This window comes from Pongo abelii, chromosome 1 (assembly GCF_028885655.2).
Source record: "Pongo abelii isolate AG06213 chromosome 1, NHGRI_mPonAbe1-v2.0_pri, whole genome shotgun sequence".
Lineage (NCBI taxonomy): Eukaryota > Metazoa > Chordata > Mammalia > Primates > Hominidae > Pongo > Pongo abelii.
The window spans coordinates 157,714,427-157,728,544 of record NC_071985.2 but is presented as its reverse complement, the minus strand read 5'-3'; the positions used below and the strand labels follow the sequence as shown (position 1 = coordinate 157,728,544).

The 14,118-nt window shown below is 37.1% G+C and overlaps 1 protein-coding gene across 7 annotated transcripts in view; it reads right to left on the bottom strand.

The window, feature by feature from the left end:
- The window catches only part of SLC44A5 (solute carrier family 44 member 5), a 443,676-nt gene that overhangs the window by 104,024 nt on the left and 325,534 nt on the right, over window positions 1–14,118 (bottom strand). For all 7 annotated transcript variants that reach the window (XM_024251656.3, XM_054532995.2, XM_054532994.2 and 4 more), the window contains one exon: window positions 5,026–5,099. In XM_024251656.3, the coding sequence (XP_024107424.2) occupies window positions 5,026–5,099 (74 nt within the window). The remainder of the gene's footprint in view (window positions 1–5,025; window positions 5,100–14,118) is intronic.

The following is a 14,118-nucleotide window of genomic DNA, read 5'->3' as shown; positions in this document are numbered from 1 at the left end:
TGCATATATATTTAGGATAGTTAGCTCTTCTTGTTGAATTGATCCCTTTACCATCATGTAATGGCCTTCTTTGTCTCTTTTGATCTTTTGATCTTTAAAGTCCGTTTTATCAGAGACTAAGATTGCAACCCCTGCCTTTTTTTGTTTTCCATTTGCTTGGTAGATCTTCCTCCATCCTTTTATTTTGAGCCTATGTGTGTCTCTGCATGTAAGATGGGTTTCCTGAATACAGCACACTGATGGGTCTTGAGTCTTTATCCAATTTGCCAGTCTATGTCTTTTAATTGGAGCATTTAGTCCATTTACATTTAAAGTTAATATTGTTATGTGTGAATCTGATCCTGTCATTATGATGTTAGCTGGTTATTTTGCTCGTTAGTTGATGCAGTCTCTGCCTAGTCTCGATGGTCTTTACATTTTGGCATGATTTTGCGGCGGCTGGTACCGGTTGTGCCTTTCCATGTTTAGCGCTTCCTTCAGGAGCTCTTTTAGGGCAGTCCTGGTGGTGACAAAATCTCTCAGCATTTGCTTGTCTGTAAAGTATTTTATTTCTCCTTCACTTATGAAGCTTAGTTTGGCTGGATATGAAATTCTGGGTTGAAAATTTTTTTCTTTAAGAATGTTGAATATTGGCCCCCACTCTCTTCTGGCTTGTAGGGTTTCTGCCGAGAGATCCACTGTTAGTCTGATGGGCTTCCCTTTGATGGTAACCCGACCTTTCCCTCTGGCTGCCCTTAACATTTTTTCCTTCATTTCAACTTTTGTGAATCTGACAATTATGTGTCTTGGAGTTGCTCTTCTCGAAGAGTATCTTTGTGGCGTTCTCTGTATTTCCTGAATCTGAATGTTGGCCTGCCTTGCTAGATTGGGGAAGTTCTCCTGGATAATATCCTGCAGAGTGTTTTCCAACTTAGTTCCATTCTCCCCATCACTTTCATGTACACCAGACGTAGATTTGGTCTTTTCACTTAGTCCCACATTTCTTGGAGGCTTTGCTCATTTCTTTTTATTCTTTTTTCTCTAAACTTCCCTTCTCACTTCATTTCATTCATTTCATCTTCCATTGCTGATACCATTTCTTCCATTTGATCGCATCGGCTCCTGAGGCTTCTGCATTCTTCACATAGTTCTCGAGCCTTGGTTTTCAGCTCCATCAGCTGTTTTAAGCACTTCTCTGTATTGGTTATTCTAGTTATACATTCTTCTAAATTTTTTTCAAAGTTTCCAACTTCTTTGCCTTTGGTTTGAATATCCTCCTGTAGCTCGGAGTAATTTGATCGTCTGAAGCCTTCTTCTCTCAGCTCGTCAAAGTCATTCTCCATCCAGCTTTGTTCCGTTGCTGGTGAGGAACCGCATTCCTTTGGAGGAGGAGAGGCACTCTGCTTTTTAGAGTTTCCAGTTTTTCTGCTCTGTTTTTTCCCCATCTTTATGGTTTTATCTACTTTTGGTCTTTGATGATGGTGATGTACGGATGGGTTTTTGGTGTGGATGTCCTTTCTGTTTGTTAGTTTTCCTTCTAACAGACAGGACCCTCAGCTGCAGGTCTGTTGGAGTACCCGGCCGGCCGTGTGAGGTGTCAGTCTGCCCCTGCTGGGGGGTGCCTCCCAGTTAGGCTGCTCGGGGGTCAGGGGTCAGGGACCCACTTGAGGAGGCAGTCTGCCCTTTCACAGATCTCCAGCTGCATGCTGGGAGAACCACTGCTCTCCTCAAAGCTGTCAGACAGGGACATTTAAGTCTGCAGAGGTTACTGCTGTCTTTTGGTTTGTCTGTGCCCTGCCCCCAGAGGTGGCGCCTACAGAGGCAGGCAGGCCTCCTTGAGCTGTGGTGGGCTCCACCCAGTTGGAGCTTCCTGGCTGCTTTGTTTACCTAAGGGAGCCTGGGCAATGGTGGGCGCCCCTCCCCCAGCCTCGATGCCACCTTGCAGTTTGGTCTCAGACTGCTGTGCTAGCAATCAGCAAGACTCCGTGGGCATAGGACCCTCTGAGCCTGGTGCAGGCTATAATCTCCTGGTGCACCATTTCCTAAGCCCATCCGAAAAGCACAGTATTCGGGTAGGAGCGGCCCGATTTTCCAAGTGCCATCTGTCAGCCCTGGAAAGGGAACTCCCTGACCCCTTGCACTTCCCAAGTGAGGCAATTCCTCGCCCCTGCTTCGGCTGGGGCACGGTGCGCTCACCCACTGACCTGCGCCCACTGTCTGGCACTCCCTAGTGAGATGAATATGGTACCTCAGATGGAAATGCAGAAATCACCCGTCTTCTGCGTCGCTCACGCTGGGAGCTGTAGACCTGAGCTGTTCCTATTCGGCCATCTTGGCTCCTCCCCCCAATGCTTTCTTTTTAAAATGAAGACTTCCAAAATAAAAGGAAGTATAGGTTTGTAATTTAATTTGCAAATATGTATATATTTGTAAAGAATGCAAAAGGACATTTAATACTGATTCTGGTTATAAATACAATGATAACATTTTTCATTAAGAAAAGGTTCCTGGAACAATTTAAAAAACAATAGAACTGTAATTTCTAAAAATTCTTACTTTTTAATTGGGAGATACGATTTTACTTGGCTAAAACAATGTTTCCAAGCTGTGATCTGATAGGTTCACTTATTTCCAAAAGTAGATTAACAGCACAATGTAATTTCCAGTTATACTCATTGCCAATTGCCAGTTTCCTCTTGCAATGAATATTGTGGTCACACCACCAAGCTCCCAAATTAGAACAACAGGATGCCTAGTGAGGTACAGATGGTTATTATAAAAAAGACGAGATAAGTGTTGAGGAGGTGTGGAGAAAAAAGGAATTCTTGTACACTGTTAGTAGGAATGTAAATTAGTATAGCCATTATGAATGATAGCATGGAGGTCACTCAAAAAATTAAAAATAGAATTATCATATGATCCAGCAATCCCACATCTGGGTATTTACCCAAAAGATTTGAACTCAGTATGTTGAAGAGATATCTGTGCTCCCATGTTCATTGCAGCATTATTCACAATAGCCAAGATTTGGAATCAATTTAAGTATCGATCAATAGTTGAATGGATTAAGAAATTATAGTGTATGTGTGCTTGTGTGTGTGTGTGTGTATGTATACATACATACACATATACACACAAAATGGAATATTTTCAAGCCTTAAAAAAGAAGAAAATCCTGCCAAGTTGTGAGAGCATGAAAGAACCTAGAGGACATTATGCTAAGTGAAATAAACAAGACATAGAAGAAAAGTATTGCATGATCTCCTTTATATGTGAAATCTAAAATACTCCAACTCATAGAAGCAGAGAGCAGAATGGTAGGTGCCAGGATCTGGGGGTGTGGGAGAAATTAGGAGATAATGGATAAAGAGTAAGAACTTTCAGTTATAAGATGAATAATTTCTAGAGATCTGATTTACAGCATTAACTATAGTTAATAATGTATTTTATTCTTGAAATTTGCTAAGAGAATATATCTTAACTGTTCTTTCCAAACTAACACTCACTTACAAACAAAAGTAACTATGTCAGGTGATATATATGTTAGCCTGACTGTGGAGATCATTACACAAGATATACATATACTAAAATACCAGGTTGTACACCTTAAATATATACTTTTTAAAATGTGTCAATCATAGCTCACAATGCTAAAAAATTAAATTAAAAACGTATATTTATGTGTTTATTTATTAGTAAGAGAAACTGTTCACTGCTTCTTTGCATGGACAGAATGAAAAAGTCATCTTGGAATTATCTTTGTTCTTCAAAAGGTCACTCGAGTGACTTCTCTTAGTTATGAAAATATGCTTTCTTCCTTCCTCATGTTTATTAGGATAAAGGAAGACTAATTTGCTTTAAGTGAAGGAAGAGATAAGACCTCAAACTTTTCTCCCTGAGATTTTAATTTAGGATAGATCAGATTGACTCTGAACTAGGTTTGCTGGACAAAAAGGATAAAAATACCCTCAAAGGGAACTTACTATGGAGGAAGAGACTGGGCTGGGGTCCTAGGCTTAAAAGCAGGGCCTAAGAGTAAGGGCTGGTTCTGATCAAGCAAGAAGCTTGATCTTGAACTTTCACCCTAGTAATAACATATTAAAGTTTCCTAAGTCAGAATTTAAGAGACAGACCCTATGTCTCTGGGGAAAAAGAAGTTTGATCCATTCATATACAATTATGAAACCTTCTTACAGAAAATGTTCACACTAGTTCCTTTGGTAGTTGTTTAAAAAAAAATCCAAATAGGCCAGGCACAGTAGCTCATGCCTCTAATCCCAGCACTTTGGGAGGCCGAGGCGGGCAGATCATGAGGTCAGGAGATCAAGACCATCCTGGCCAACATGGTGAAACCCTGTCTCTACTAAAAAAAAAAAAAATACAAAAATTAGCTGGGCATGGTAGTGCATGCCTGTAATCCCAGCTACTCAGGAGGCTGAGACAGGAGAATCACTTGAACCAGGGAGTTGGAGGTTGCAGTGAGCCGAGATCACGCCGCTGCACTCCAGCCTGGGAACACAGCGAGACTCTGTCTCAAAAAAAAAAAAAAAAAATTTCAAATAAAGAGTCTCCATACTTCTCTTATTTTCACTTTCATAGAAAAATCTTTAACCTAACAATAAATAACATAGTATCTCTTTGCTAGCTATCACTTGGACAAAGAGACTAGAACTTTTTGTATGTCAATGAATTATCTGGTGAAATTCTTAATAATTGTTCATTCTTTTTAATTTGCTTATAAAAAGAAAAGTTTATATATTTAGTATTACCTAAAATGATCTAGGCCCTAGTTCTTATTAGCAAACAGCAACATGAACAATTGTATTTACTTAAGTAATTTGGGCTTGCCTTTGACTAAACTGTTTTAGGTTCATTTTTTATTGTCTGCTACCCGATAAATCCTGGTGAGGCACATTTCCTCCAGGAAAGACAACAATCAATAATAGGAAGGCTTTTGGAAGACAATAATTAATTTTTTATATGTGACACTGACTTAGTTATTCCATTAGCAAGTGTTAAATATTTTCTATACCTGTATTTACTCACCCACAAGTCCTAAAACAATGTAGCCAATAATGCACAGTAGGAAGATCATACAGCACAGAACATCTGTACAACTCCTAAAGACAAAAAAAGAAATAAATAATTAAAAGAGGTCCCAAATGAGTTCCTGTTTACTCCACAAAATGAAAGAAGAGAGCAAAAGATAGTAATAGTGATATGCTATTTCATAATTGCATATTTTATTCAATAATTTTGAAAGGTAGATCAGATGTATTTCTGCAGACATTAGCAGCCATGGAGGGGTCATAGTTCCATGATTAATGAATATCCCTCAGAACTCTTAGTATTTGTTCTCTCTTATTTATCTGTAAAATATTTTTAAAGATTAGAGTATGCCAACATCAGATAGCCATTTTTTATTTGAAATTGTAATATAAGCAATTTGATTTTATGATTTTCTTCTTCATGCCTCCTTCACACATGGTATAAAATAGCCATTTCCCACCCTCCTCTTCTTCATTTTCTTCCTACATACACATTATAGGGGTACTATTATTAGATAACACATTAACTTTCTATGGGGAATTGAGTTATAACTATTCCAGTAACAAGGTATATAAAGCATTAAAAATAAAATGCCTCAAAAGTATAAGTTTTCTAGCTATTTCTGTAAGCTACACATTGTAAATGTAGGTTTAGAGGAAATCTGACTCACAGAGAGTCAGTGATTTGCTAAAGGTCAGAAGCCCAGCCAGGATCCAGCAGGGATACTCAAGGTTTTCAACTAAAGTGTTTTCTATTCCCAATATTACATCTTGTTCAGCTTATACATAGTTTGGAAGGTCAAAGGTATGGCTTGAAAGTGAGCAGCAATACTGTCATTCTTTATTTGAAACTTAATGAGGACTCCGTTAGTAAAGAAAAAGATCAGCTCATTTGACAGAATTAAAAGTTGCACATGAGAATTTTCATAGTAAAAGTTCTTGATCTTGAGGGCATACAGATATGCCCTAATCTTTTAGCACAGGCAGGTTGAAATTATGCACTTATTTTTTGAAGTAGTAAGTAATGAATAATAATTGCACAGTAACAAACACACATTGATAAAGCCTGTTATACTTGTATTACTTTCAGAAACATAACCTTGAGAGATTCCTAAGAATATCTTTAGGCTATTATGGGTAGTAAAGTGAGTTTGCTTACTTAAGGTACGTGAAAGAGGTTGTTAAAGAAGGGGGCAAATATCTAGATCTCCAACGCCAAACCTTTTTCACTTATGAGTTATGTTAATATGATTGTAATTTTCTGCAAGGTTTTAAAACAGCTACATCTAAAATCAATTACACACATTCCTATAATTCTTTACCTTGGAATAGGAAATGGATCTGTCATAGAGAAAGCTAATTGTGGGCAAACCAGAAACAAACTGTCATTTGTTTAAATCCAGTTTCAACCCAGGAATTTTTTATTTCATTTGAATTTAAGAATTATGAGAATAATAATAAGAGAAGAAAGCAGGTGCTCTAGTTTTTTTTTTTTTTTTTTTTTTTTTTTTTTTTTTTTTTTTTGGTTAACAACCATTGTAAGCGAAAACACGCTTGGGTGTGAGCAGGGTACCTGTTTCACCTGCATTCTTACATATCCTACTTAATATTAGATTGTCAATCTGTCAGAGCAGTTGTTACATGCCTCAACACCGAATAGAAAATGCATGCAGGTAAGAAACTCAAAGAGAAAAAACTAGAACATAGATGTGTTTTAATTAGAAATCTTGCATTTGTCAAAGCCCTGGTGTGTAATCATAACTACCAGGAAGCTGGAGAGAGGGATATAATCAGAAGCACCAGCCAGGGTGGCCTGCCATCCCGTCCCTATATATCTATAATGTTATATGTTTGTATCATTTCTAATAATACGTACTATAACACACACAGTAGTCTCCCCTTATTCGCAAAGGAGACATTCTAAGACCCCTAGTGAATGCCTTAACTGCGGATGGCCCCAAACCCTATATTTTGTTTTTTCCTATACATACAGACCTATGATAAAGTTTACTTTATAAATTAAGCACAATGAAGAAATTAACAATAACTAATAATAAAATAGAATAATTATAACAATATGCTGCATCACTACTCCTGTGCTTTGGAGCCATTATAAAGTAAAATCAGGGTTACTTGAACACAAGCACTGCGATACTGGGACAGTTGATCTGACAAGCAAGATGGCTAGCAAGTGGCAAAAGGGCAGGCAGGGTAGGTGGCCTGGATAGCGTGGATACACTGGACAAAGAGATGATTCACATGCTGGGCTGGACAGAGTTTGATGGCATGAGATTTTATCCTGCTATTCAGAACAGTGGGCAATTTAATACATAAATTATTTATTTCTATAATTTTCTATTTCATATTTTCTGTGCATCATGGATGGCCACAGATGACCTCGGATAACTGAAACCTCAGAAAGCAAAACTTCAAATAAGGGAGAACAATTGTATTCATAATGACTTTATGTTACATACTATTATAAGGTTATGTATTTATAATGCTACATAGTCAATACAAGTAGAGGTAAACATCTAGAAAGATCAATGAAAGAAACTTAACAGTTTCAAAGAACAGAGCACAAGGACAGAAGCAGAAGCAGATCCCAAATGGAAGGTTTTCGTTTGTTTGTTTTTTGAGCCAGAGTCTTGCTCTGCCACCCAGGCTGGAGTGCAGTGGTGCAATCTCAGCTCACTACAACCTCCGACTCCCTGGTTCAAGCAATTCTCCTGCCTCAGCCTCCCAAGCAACTGGAACTACAGGCATATGCCACCATGCCCGGCTAATTTTTGTATTTTTAGTAGATACAGGGTTTCACCATATTGGCCAGGCTGGTTTCGAACTCCTGACCTCGCAATCCACCCACCTTGGCCTCCCAAAGTGCTGGGATTACGGGCGTGAGCCACCGCACCCGGCGGAAGTTTTTTAAAAAGTAAAACCCACACTCTTTCACTACTTGCACTAATGAATGAGCATCAGTTGGTGTTTTGGTTCTATATAGGGTTTTACACTATAATTTATTTTTTATTCTTTGGTGCCAAGGAAACACTAAAGCATCAGGAACTACCCTGTCCCCACCCAACTATTTCCCCAGCAGTCTCTCACCACAATGGGACAGCATTTCTCAATAATTCACACCTTAAGGTGTTTGGAGATTCTATTCTGGGGCCAGGGAAAATAATATATTAAAGTCTGCTGGGAGGGGGGAGGGATAGCATTAGGAGATATACCTAATGTAAATGACGAGTTAATGGGTGCAGCACACCAACGTGGCGCATGTATACATATGTAACAAACCTGCAGGTTGTGCACATGTACCCTAGAACTTAAAGTTTAATAATTAAAAAAATATATTCCAGTAGAAGATCTAATTACATAGTAATTGCTTTATTCCTTAAACAAAACAAATTTGTATGGAATGCTTACTATATGCATATAAATAAAGGATATAAATATCCAAAAAAAAAGTCTGCTTTGTTTTTCTGGTACACTGCTTTAGAGAAATGGCAGACCATATCCTATGGCCAGACTGGTTAATTTTGTCTTACTTAACCACAGAAGGTTGTTGAACAAAAACCAAGAATTCAAATCTCCCCAGTAGTAGACATTAGTATTTCTAAATTTGTTTCTGTAGCAACTTGATTCACTTTATTGTTTTAGAAAAATTTTTAAATAGGTGTGTGTGTGTGTGTGTGTGTGTGTGTGTACTTTCAGGTAATTATAATTACCTGCTATTTTTTCCATTAATTTATCTGCTTCTCTCCCTTTCCTCAGATATATTCTCTCTAAAAAAATAATTAGTGCTTAGAAAGTTACTGGAAAATTGAATGTGAACAAATCAAAATATAGCTTGGGCACCATTTTGTGAGTCAAGGAAAGTAGCAGAAACTCAATTCAAATGTTTAGAAGTTGTAGTGCCTTATCACTGTTTCTTTCTTTTGATTTCAGAGCATCTGTCACAATCCTAAATGTTCTGTAGGAAATGAGTTCTTTTTTTAAGAAAAAATAAGATTTTAATTGGGATAGTTCTCAAAATTCTTTAGACAGCTATTGAGATAACTGGATGATCTAAGTTCATGGTTGAAAATTATTCTGAATCATATTCTAGCTAGAGGCTTGTCATAACTGGACCTTTTCCTTACGTGGATTCATTTTTACTTTCACAGCAAGCACTATGAACCATTGTACTAAGCTAAAAATGGGTTGCATCCCACTGGGTCCCAGAAAGAAGACAGAAAGAATAGTTATAGAGAAAGTTGCCCAACTCTGTCCCTCACCCTCCCTCCAAATCAAAGTCCCACTTTTTCAAAACAAGCTGCTCACACCCCCATTTATCAGAGAGCCACTCAAAACTTTACTCAGATTGTGTTTCTCTGGCATAAAAGTGTTTTCAAAAGTTAAACTACAGAACTACTATTGCTACCTTATATCTATTTTCCAAATTAAAAGAATAAGAATAGGATTCCAATTACATGTGCATGTGCAGACTTCCCTTTCCTCCTACCTCTAATCCACAAATATTGTATGCCTATAGTCACCCAGACTTAAAGTGTTGGGAGTTGCCTTTAACTTTTCCTTTTTGTTAGCTTATCTTTTATATTCAATTGACAAGTTCTCTTGACTCCTTTTCTCTGATGTGTCTTTCATCCACCTCTTTCTTTCTATTCATGTTGCCTGGACTCAGTCCAGGGTTTTTAATCCTCTCTTCAGACTATTGCTGTGATCTCTTAATTGGGATTTTGCAAGTAGTTTCTGCCTGATCCAATTCGGTCTGCACATCACTGATATTACTGATATGCGATGAGTCAGTTTACTGTTTAAAAAATTGCAGGACCTCTCCATTACCTATTTCATAATTTCCAAATATCTTCACTTCATGTTTAAGAACCTACAAGCTCAATCCTAATTCAAGCCCCAGGCTACCTTTCTAGCTGTATCTCCCATTATTCCTTCTTAATGTGTTTTAACCAATTTGGACTTTTTCACACAATGATACACAGCTCTTGGGCACACTCAGAACTCTCTGCTCATAGCACCTCTAGACTCCCCCTCCTGGGACAACAATGTGTCCCAATTTGCATGGGATGGCCAGAGTTTACACCTCTTTCCCTAGAATAACCGTTAACAATGTTTCCATTTACTCTCAAAAAAGCTCCAGTGTGGATCGCCACATTCTATACTAAAATCCTATCCCTCAAGTCAGCTGAAATGTCACCTCTTTCTTGAAGTTTTCAACTAGAAGAGCTCTCTCGAATCCCCGTAGACCTAGGGAACTTTTGTTTGTATCTTTAAGGCAACTATATTTCGTCTATTATAGCCTAGACCAAGGGCAGCAAACTACAGTGTATGGGCCAAATCTGGTTTGCTGTCTGTTTTTGTACAGCCTGCGAGCTAAGAATAGTTTTTACATTTCTAAACAATTTTTTAAAAATCAAAGGAATAATATTTTGTAACCTAGAAAAGTTATGTAAAATTCAAACTTGCATTCATAAGTAAAGATTTTTGGAAAACAGCAATACTAATATATGTATATTGTCTAAGGCTACTTTCTTTTGCTACAATGGCTTAGTAGTTGCATTAGATACCAGCTGGCCTGCAAAACCTAAAATATTTACCACCTGGACATTTAGAGAAAAAGTTTACTGACCTCTGACCTAGACCATAAAGTCCTCTATTGCAGCATTTAGCAGAGTCTTGCATGCTACCACATCTATGTCCCGTGAATTATTAGTGAGATGCACCCTTCACTGACAGTCTAATGTATCATAAACAGGGCCTGGTAAAAATCAAAGGGCTGTGTTTCAAATTTCAGATCTTTTTTATTTTTTGTAGCGAATATGTTGCTTAGATATTCAAATTTTTGGTCAAGCTTAAACATGCCATCTGGACATTGCTGTCTCCAGTAAAATAAATCACTAAAAAACAAATGCAAAAAAAAAAAACCCAATTAGATTTAATTCAGAGGTAATGAGAGAGTTTTGTTTGATAAGTGCATATTTTGGTTCCACACTAGTTCTTATTCTCCAACAACTGTCATTTTGCTTCCTTTTCAGGGACAGCTTTCTACTCTCATCCAGAAACTGATTCATTTACTGGTTTCCTTTCTTTGTGGCAGATGAAATTCCAATGATATCAACCATCCTGAAAGGTCATTAATATCAAGCATTAGAGCAAGAACAGAAGTCCTAAAAGTCATTATTCTCTGACAGATCATCCATTTGTGCCTAATGAATCAGTTTAGGGACTGTCCACTGCCTGTGATTCCAGTCGGATGCTCACCTCTCATTTGAAAGTTGTTGGTGTCACCTGGGTACATCTGTCTACAACATGGCTGCATTTATAACCCAAAGTCTAGAAGCATTGCTCCTCTGTGGTTCTGTTGGCACCTGAATGATGCCATTCAGTCATCTGTTACTGCTCTGATTCTTACCACAAAAGTCTGTCCCAGGAAGCAGAATGAATGCTTCACTTCCCACAGGCTTTATTAGAGGATAATGCACTTTGGGGCCATCTTTCAAGCTTCACTGAGATACATTTGGCAAACTACAGACCGTGCTGTGAATTAGATCATCTGAGTTGCTACTAGTTAGTCAGTGTCAGCTGGACTCTATTTTGAACTATTTAGGAGTAGAGATCTATGTAAGTTAAAAATATTTTCCCTTTTTTCCCCTACTTCTCACGAATAATAGAGAATCTGGTGATTTTTGAGAGGGACATCCTCTAAGAGCTTGTGTTTGAAGGCATTAAGTGTATCCACCCCCTTGGTTCCAGTTTCTCTTCTTCCCACATACATTGTCTGACAGTTCTTTGTTGTTCTGTTCCCCAATCCACAGCTTTAGGTCATGCTGCACACCATTCTTTGTGTATGTGAGAGCTGAGGTTTTATTAGAAGGCAAGATACACTGGCTGTTTCTATAAGAGGTTAAAGATTATCTTGAAGAATTTCGCTCTGTTACTGAAATCAGAAACCTCATAGAAAGGCACAAATGAGCTTTTAATTACATGAAACTGTATTTTCAGGTGTTTGATATTAATACAAGTTTTTTAAGCCTCCTAAAAAATTTTAAAGATGACTTTAAATTTACGTTTACCTTTGAAGATAATCCTGGCATCCAACCATTGAGAAAGAAGTGTTGGTTTTGTAGGAGTATTATTTTTAACACATTTTAAACTATTGTTTAAAAACAAAATGTACCAAATGACTCAATACCCTATGAAAAAACAGTATAATATTGATAATATCTTTCAAATGTATTAGATTATATAAGATAACATTTAAGTATTGTAGCTGCTTTAGTTAGTTCTTCTGAGTAATTAGATCTTAAAAGCTTCTCTATCTTCTGATTAGTCTTCTATTCTAAACTGCTTCCATTTGGGTTTCCATTGCCTTGAGAGAATAGCTTTAACTGGTTGTGATTTATATTTTCATTTGTAAAGAGAAATGAAACCTGATTTTTTTTTTTTACAAAGAGGAGTTTAAGTGATGCCTGTATCAAAGTGTCTTTTGTTTGAAAGGAGACAAGATAAGACAAAGTTGGTTTTACGATGGTATTCATGTGTGTAAAACTTGTATCATATTCAGTAATCTGTCAGTAGGTGGAAATCACTCTGCAAATGCTAATAAAGTGAAAGCGAGATCATAGTTACTGCTTATATTACAGCTGGGGCATTGTAGACCAAAGGCACTACATAGCAGGTTGTAAAGAGACCTAGCTCTAGATAGCTTTGGGACATTAGTCCAAAGTCATCAACAAAGGTTGAAGGGAATTCATATCTGTTCGGAACACTTTTTAATCTTTTTGGAATAAGTTAGAAGCTATGTAGACACAGAGTAGTGCCCAAAAATGTTTGTTAAAACAATGAATGAACTTCTGGAAATTCTCATTCAGCTATTAAAATACAAAAATGCATGTCTCCTAATAATCACATGATAATCTTTTTTAGTAATTAAAAGCATACACGTTAAAGTGAGGAGATTACTATTTTTCACCTCAGATTTTAATAAGTAAATAAAAAATATTGCCTGATGATGATAGGGGACTTAGAAAATTGCAAGCCCTTTGACCCAGTAATTTTCTTTTTAGTAATTTATACCATGGGCATAATTATAGATGTAGTAAAAATTTATTTATAAAGATTTAGAACACTGCGCTGTTTATAACAAAGAAAAGTTGAAAACAACTTTTAGAACAATATTTAATTATATGAAAATATGTTTTAGGCTGGCACAGAGGCTCATGCCTGTAATTCCAACATTTTGGGAAGCTAAGTGGGGAGGATTACTTAAAGCTAGGAGTTTGAAAGCAGCCTGGGCAACATAGTGAGACCTGGTCTCCACAAAACATTTTAAAAATCAGCTGGGTGTGGTGGCATGTGCCTATAGTCTCAGCTTCTTGGGAACTTGAGCTCACGAGTTCACTGTTGCAGTGAGCTATGAATGTGCCACTGCGCTCCAACCTAGGAAACAGAGCGAGACCCTTGCCTCTAAAAAATTTTTTTAAAATAATTTTTAAAAATAATAAAAAAGAAAGCAAGATTTCTCTATTATAAGCATATTTTACTTATTGGTTTTGGCAATTATTTCAGTTCTCAGAGAAAAACAGTAAATACAACATGCCGTATTTGACATAAATAACAGCAAACATTATACAAGTATGCTATTGGTAAACTTCAGTATGAATGGGAGGTTTGCAGAGATTTTGGAAAGAAAATTAACAAATTTGTGAAATAGTATAAGAAGGAATAGTTATTGCCCTGGGTTGTCCATAGCAAAGAAGCATACGCATTCGGTACATACCTATTGAATGGATCAGTGAAAATATTATCTGAACATTAGACAATATTTTGTAGACATTTTAAAAAACACATAAAATGCTGTATCTTTCCTGTTCTCAAAGCGTTCAGCAAAATGGGAAACTCCAACCATTGTAATGGAAATTCGAATCATTTGGTTAGAGCCCAAAGTAGTACGAAAATTCTTTTTGGTGAATATTTGCCAACCTATTTTATCTACAGGCGGGTTATACTATAACATAGCATTACTAGTAACAATAGGGTCATTATTATTAGCAAAAATAAAAGACAAACTTTG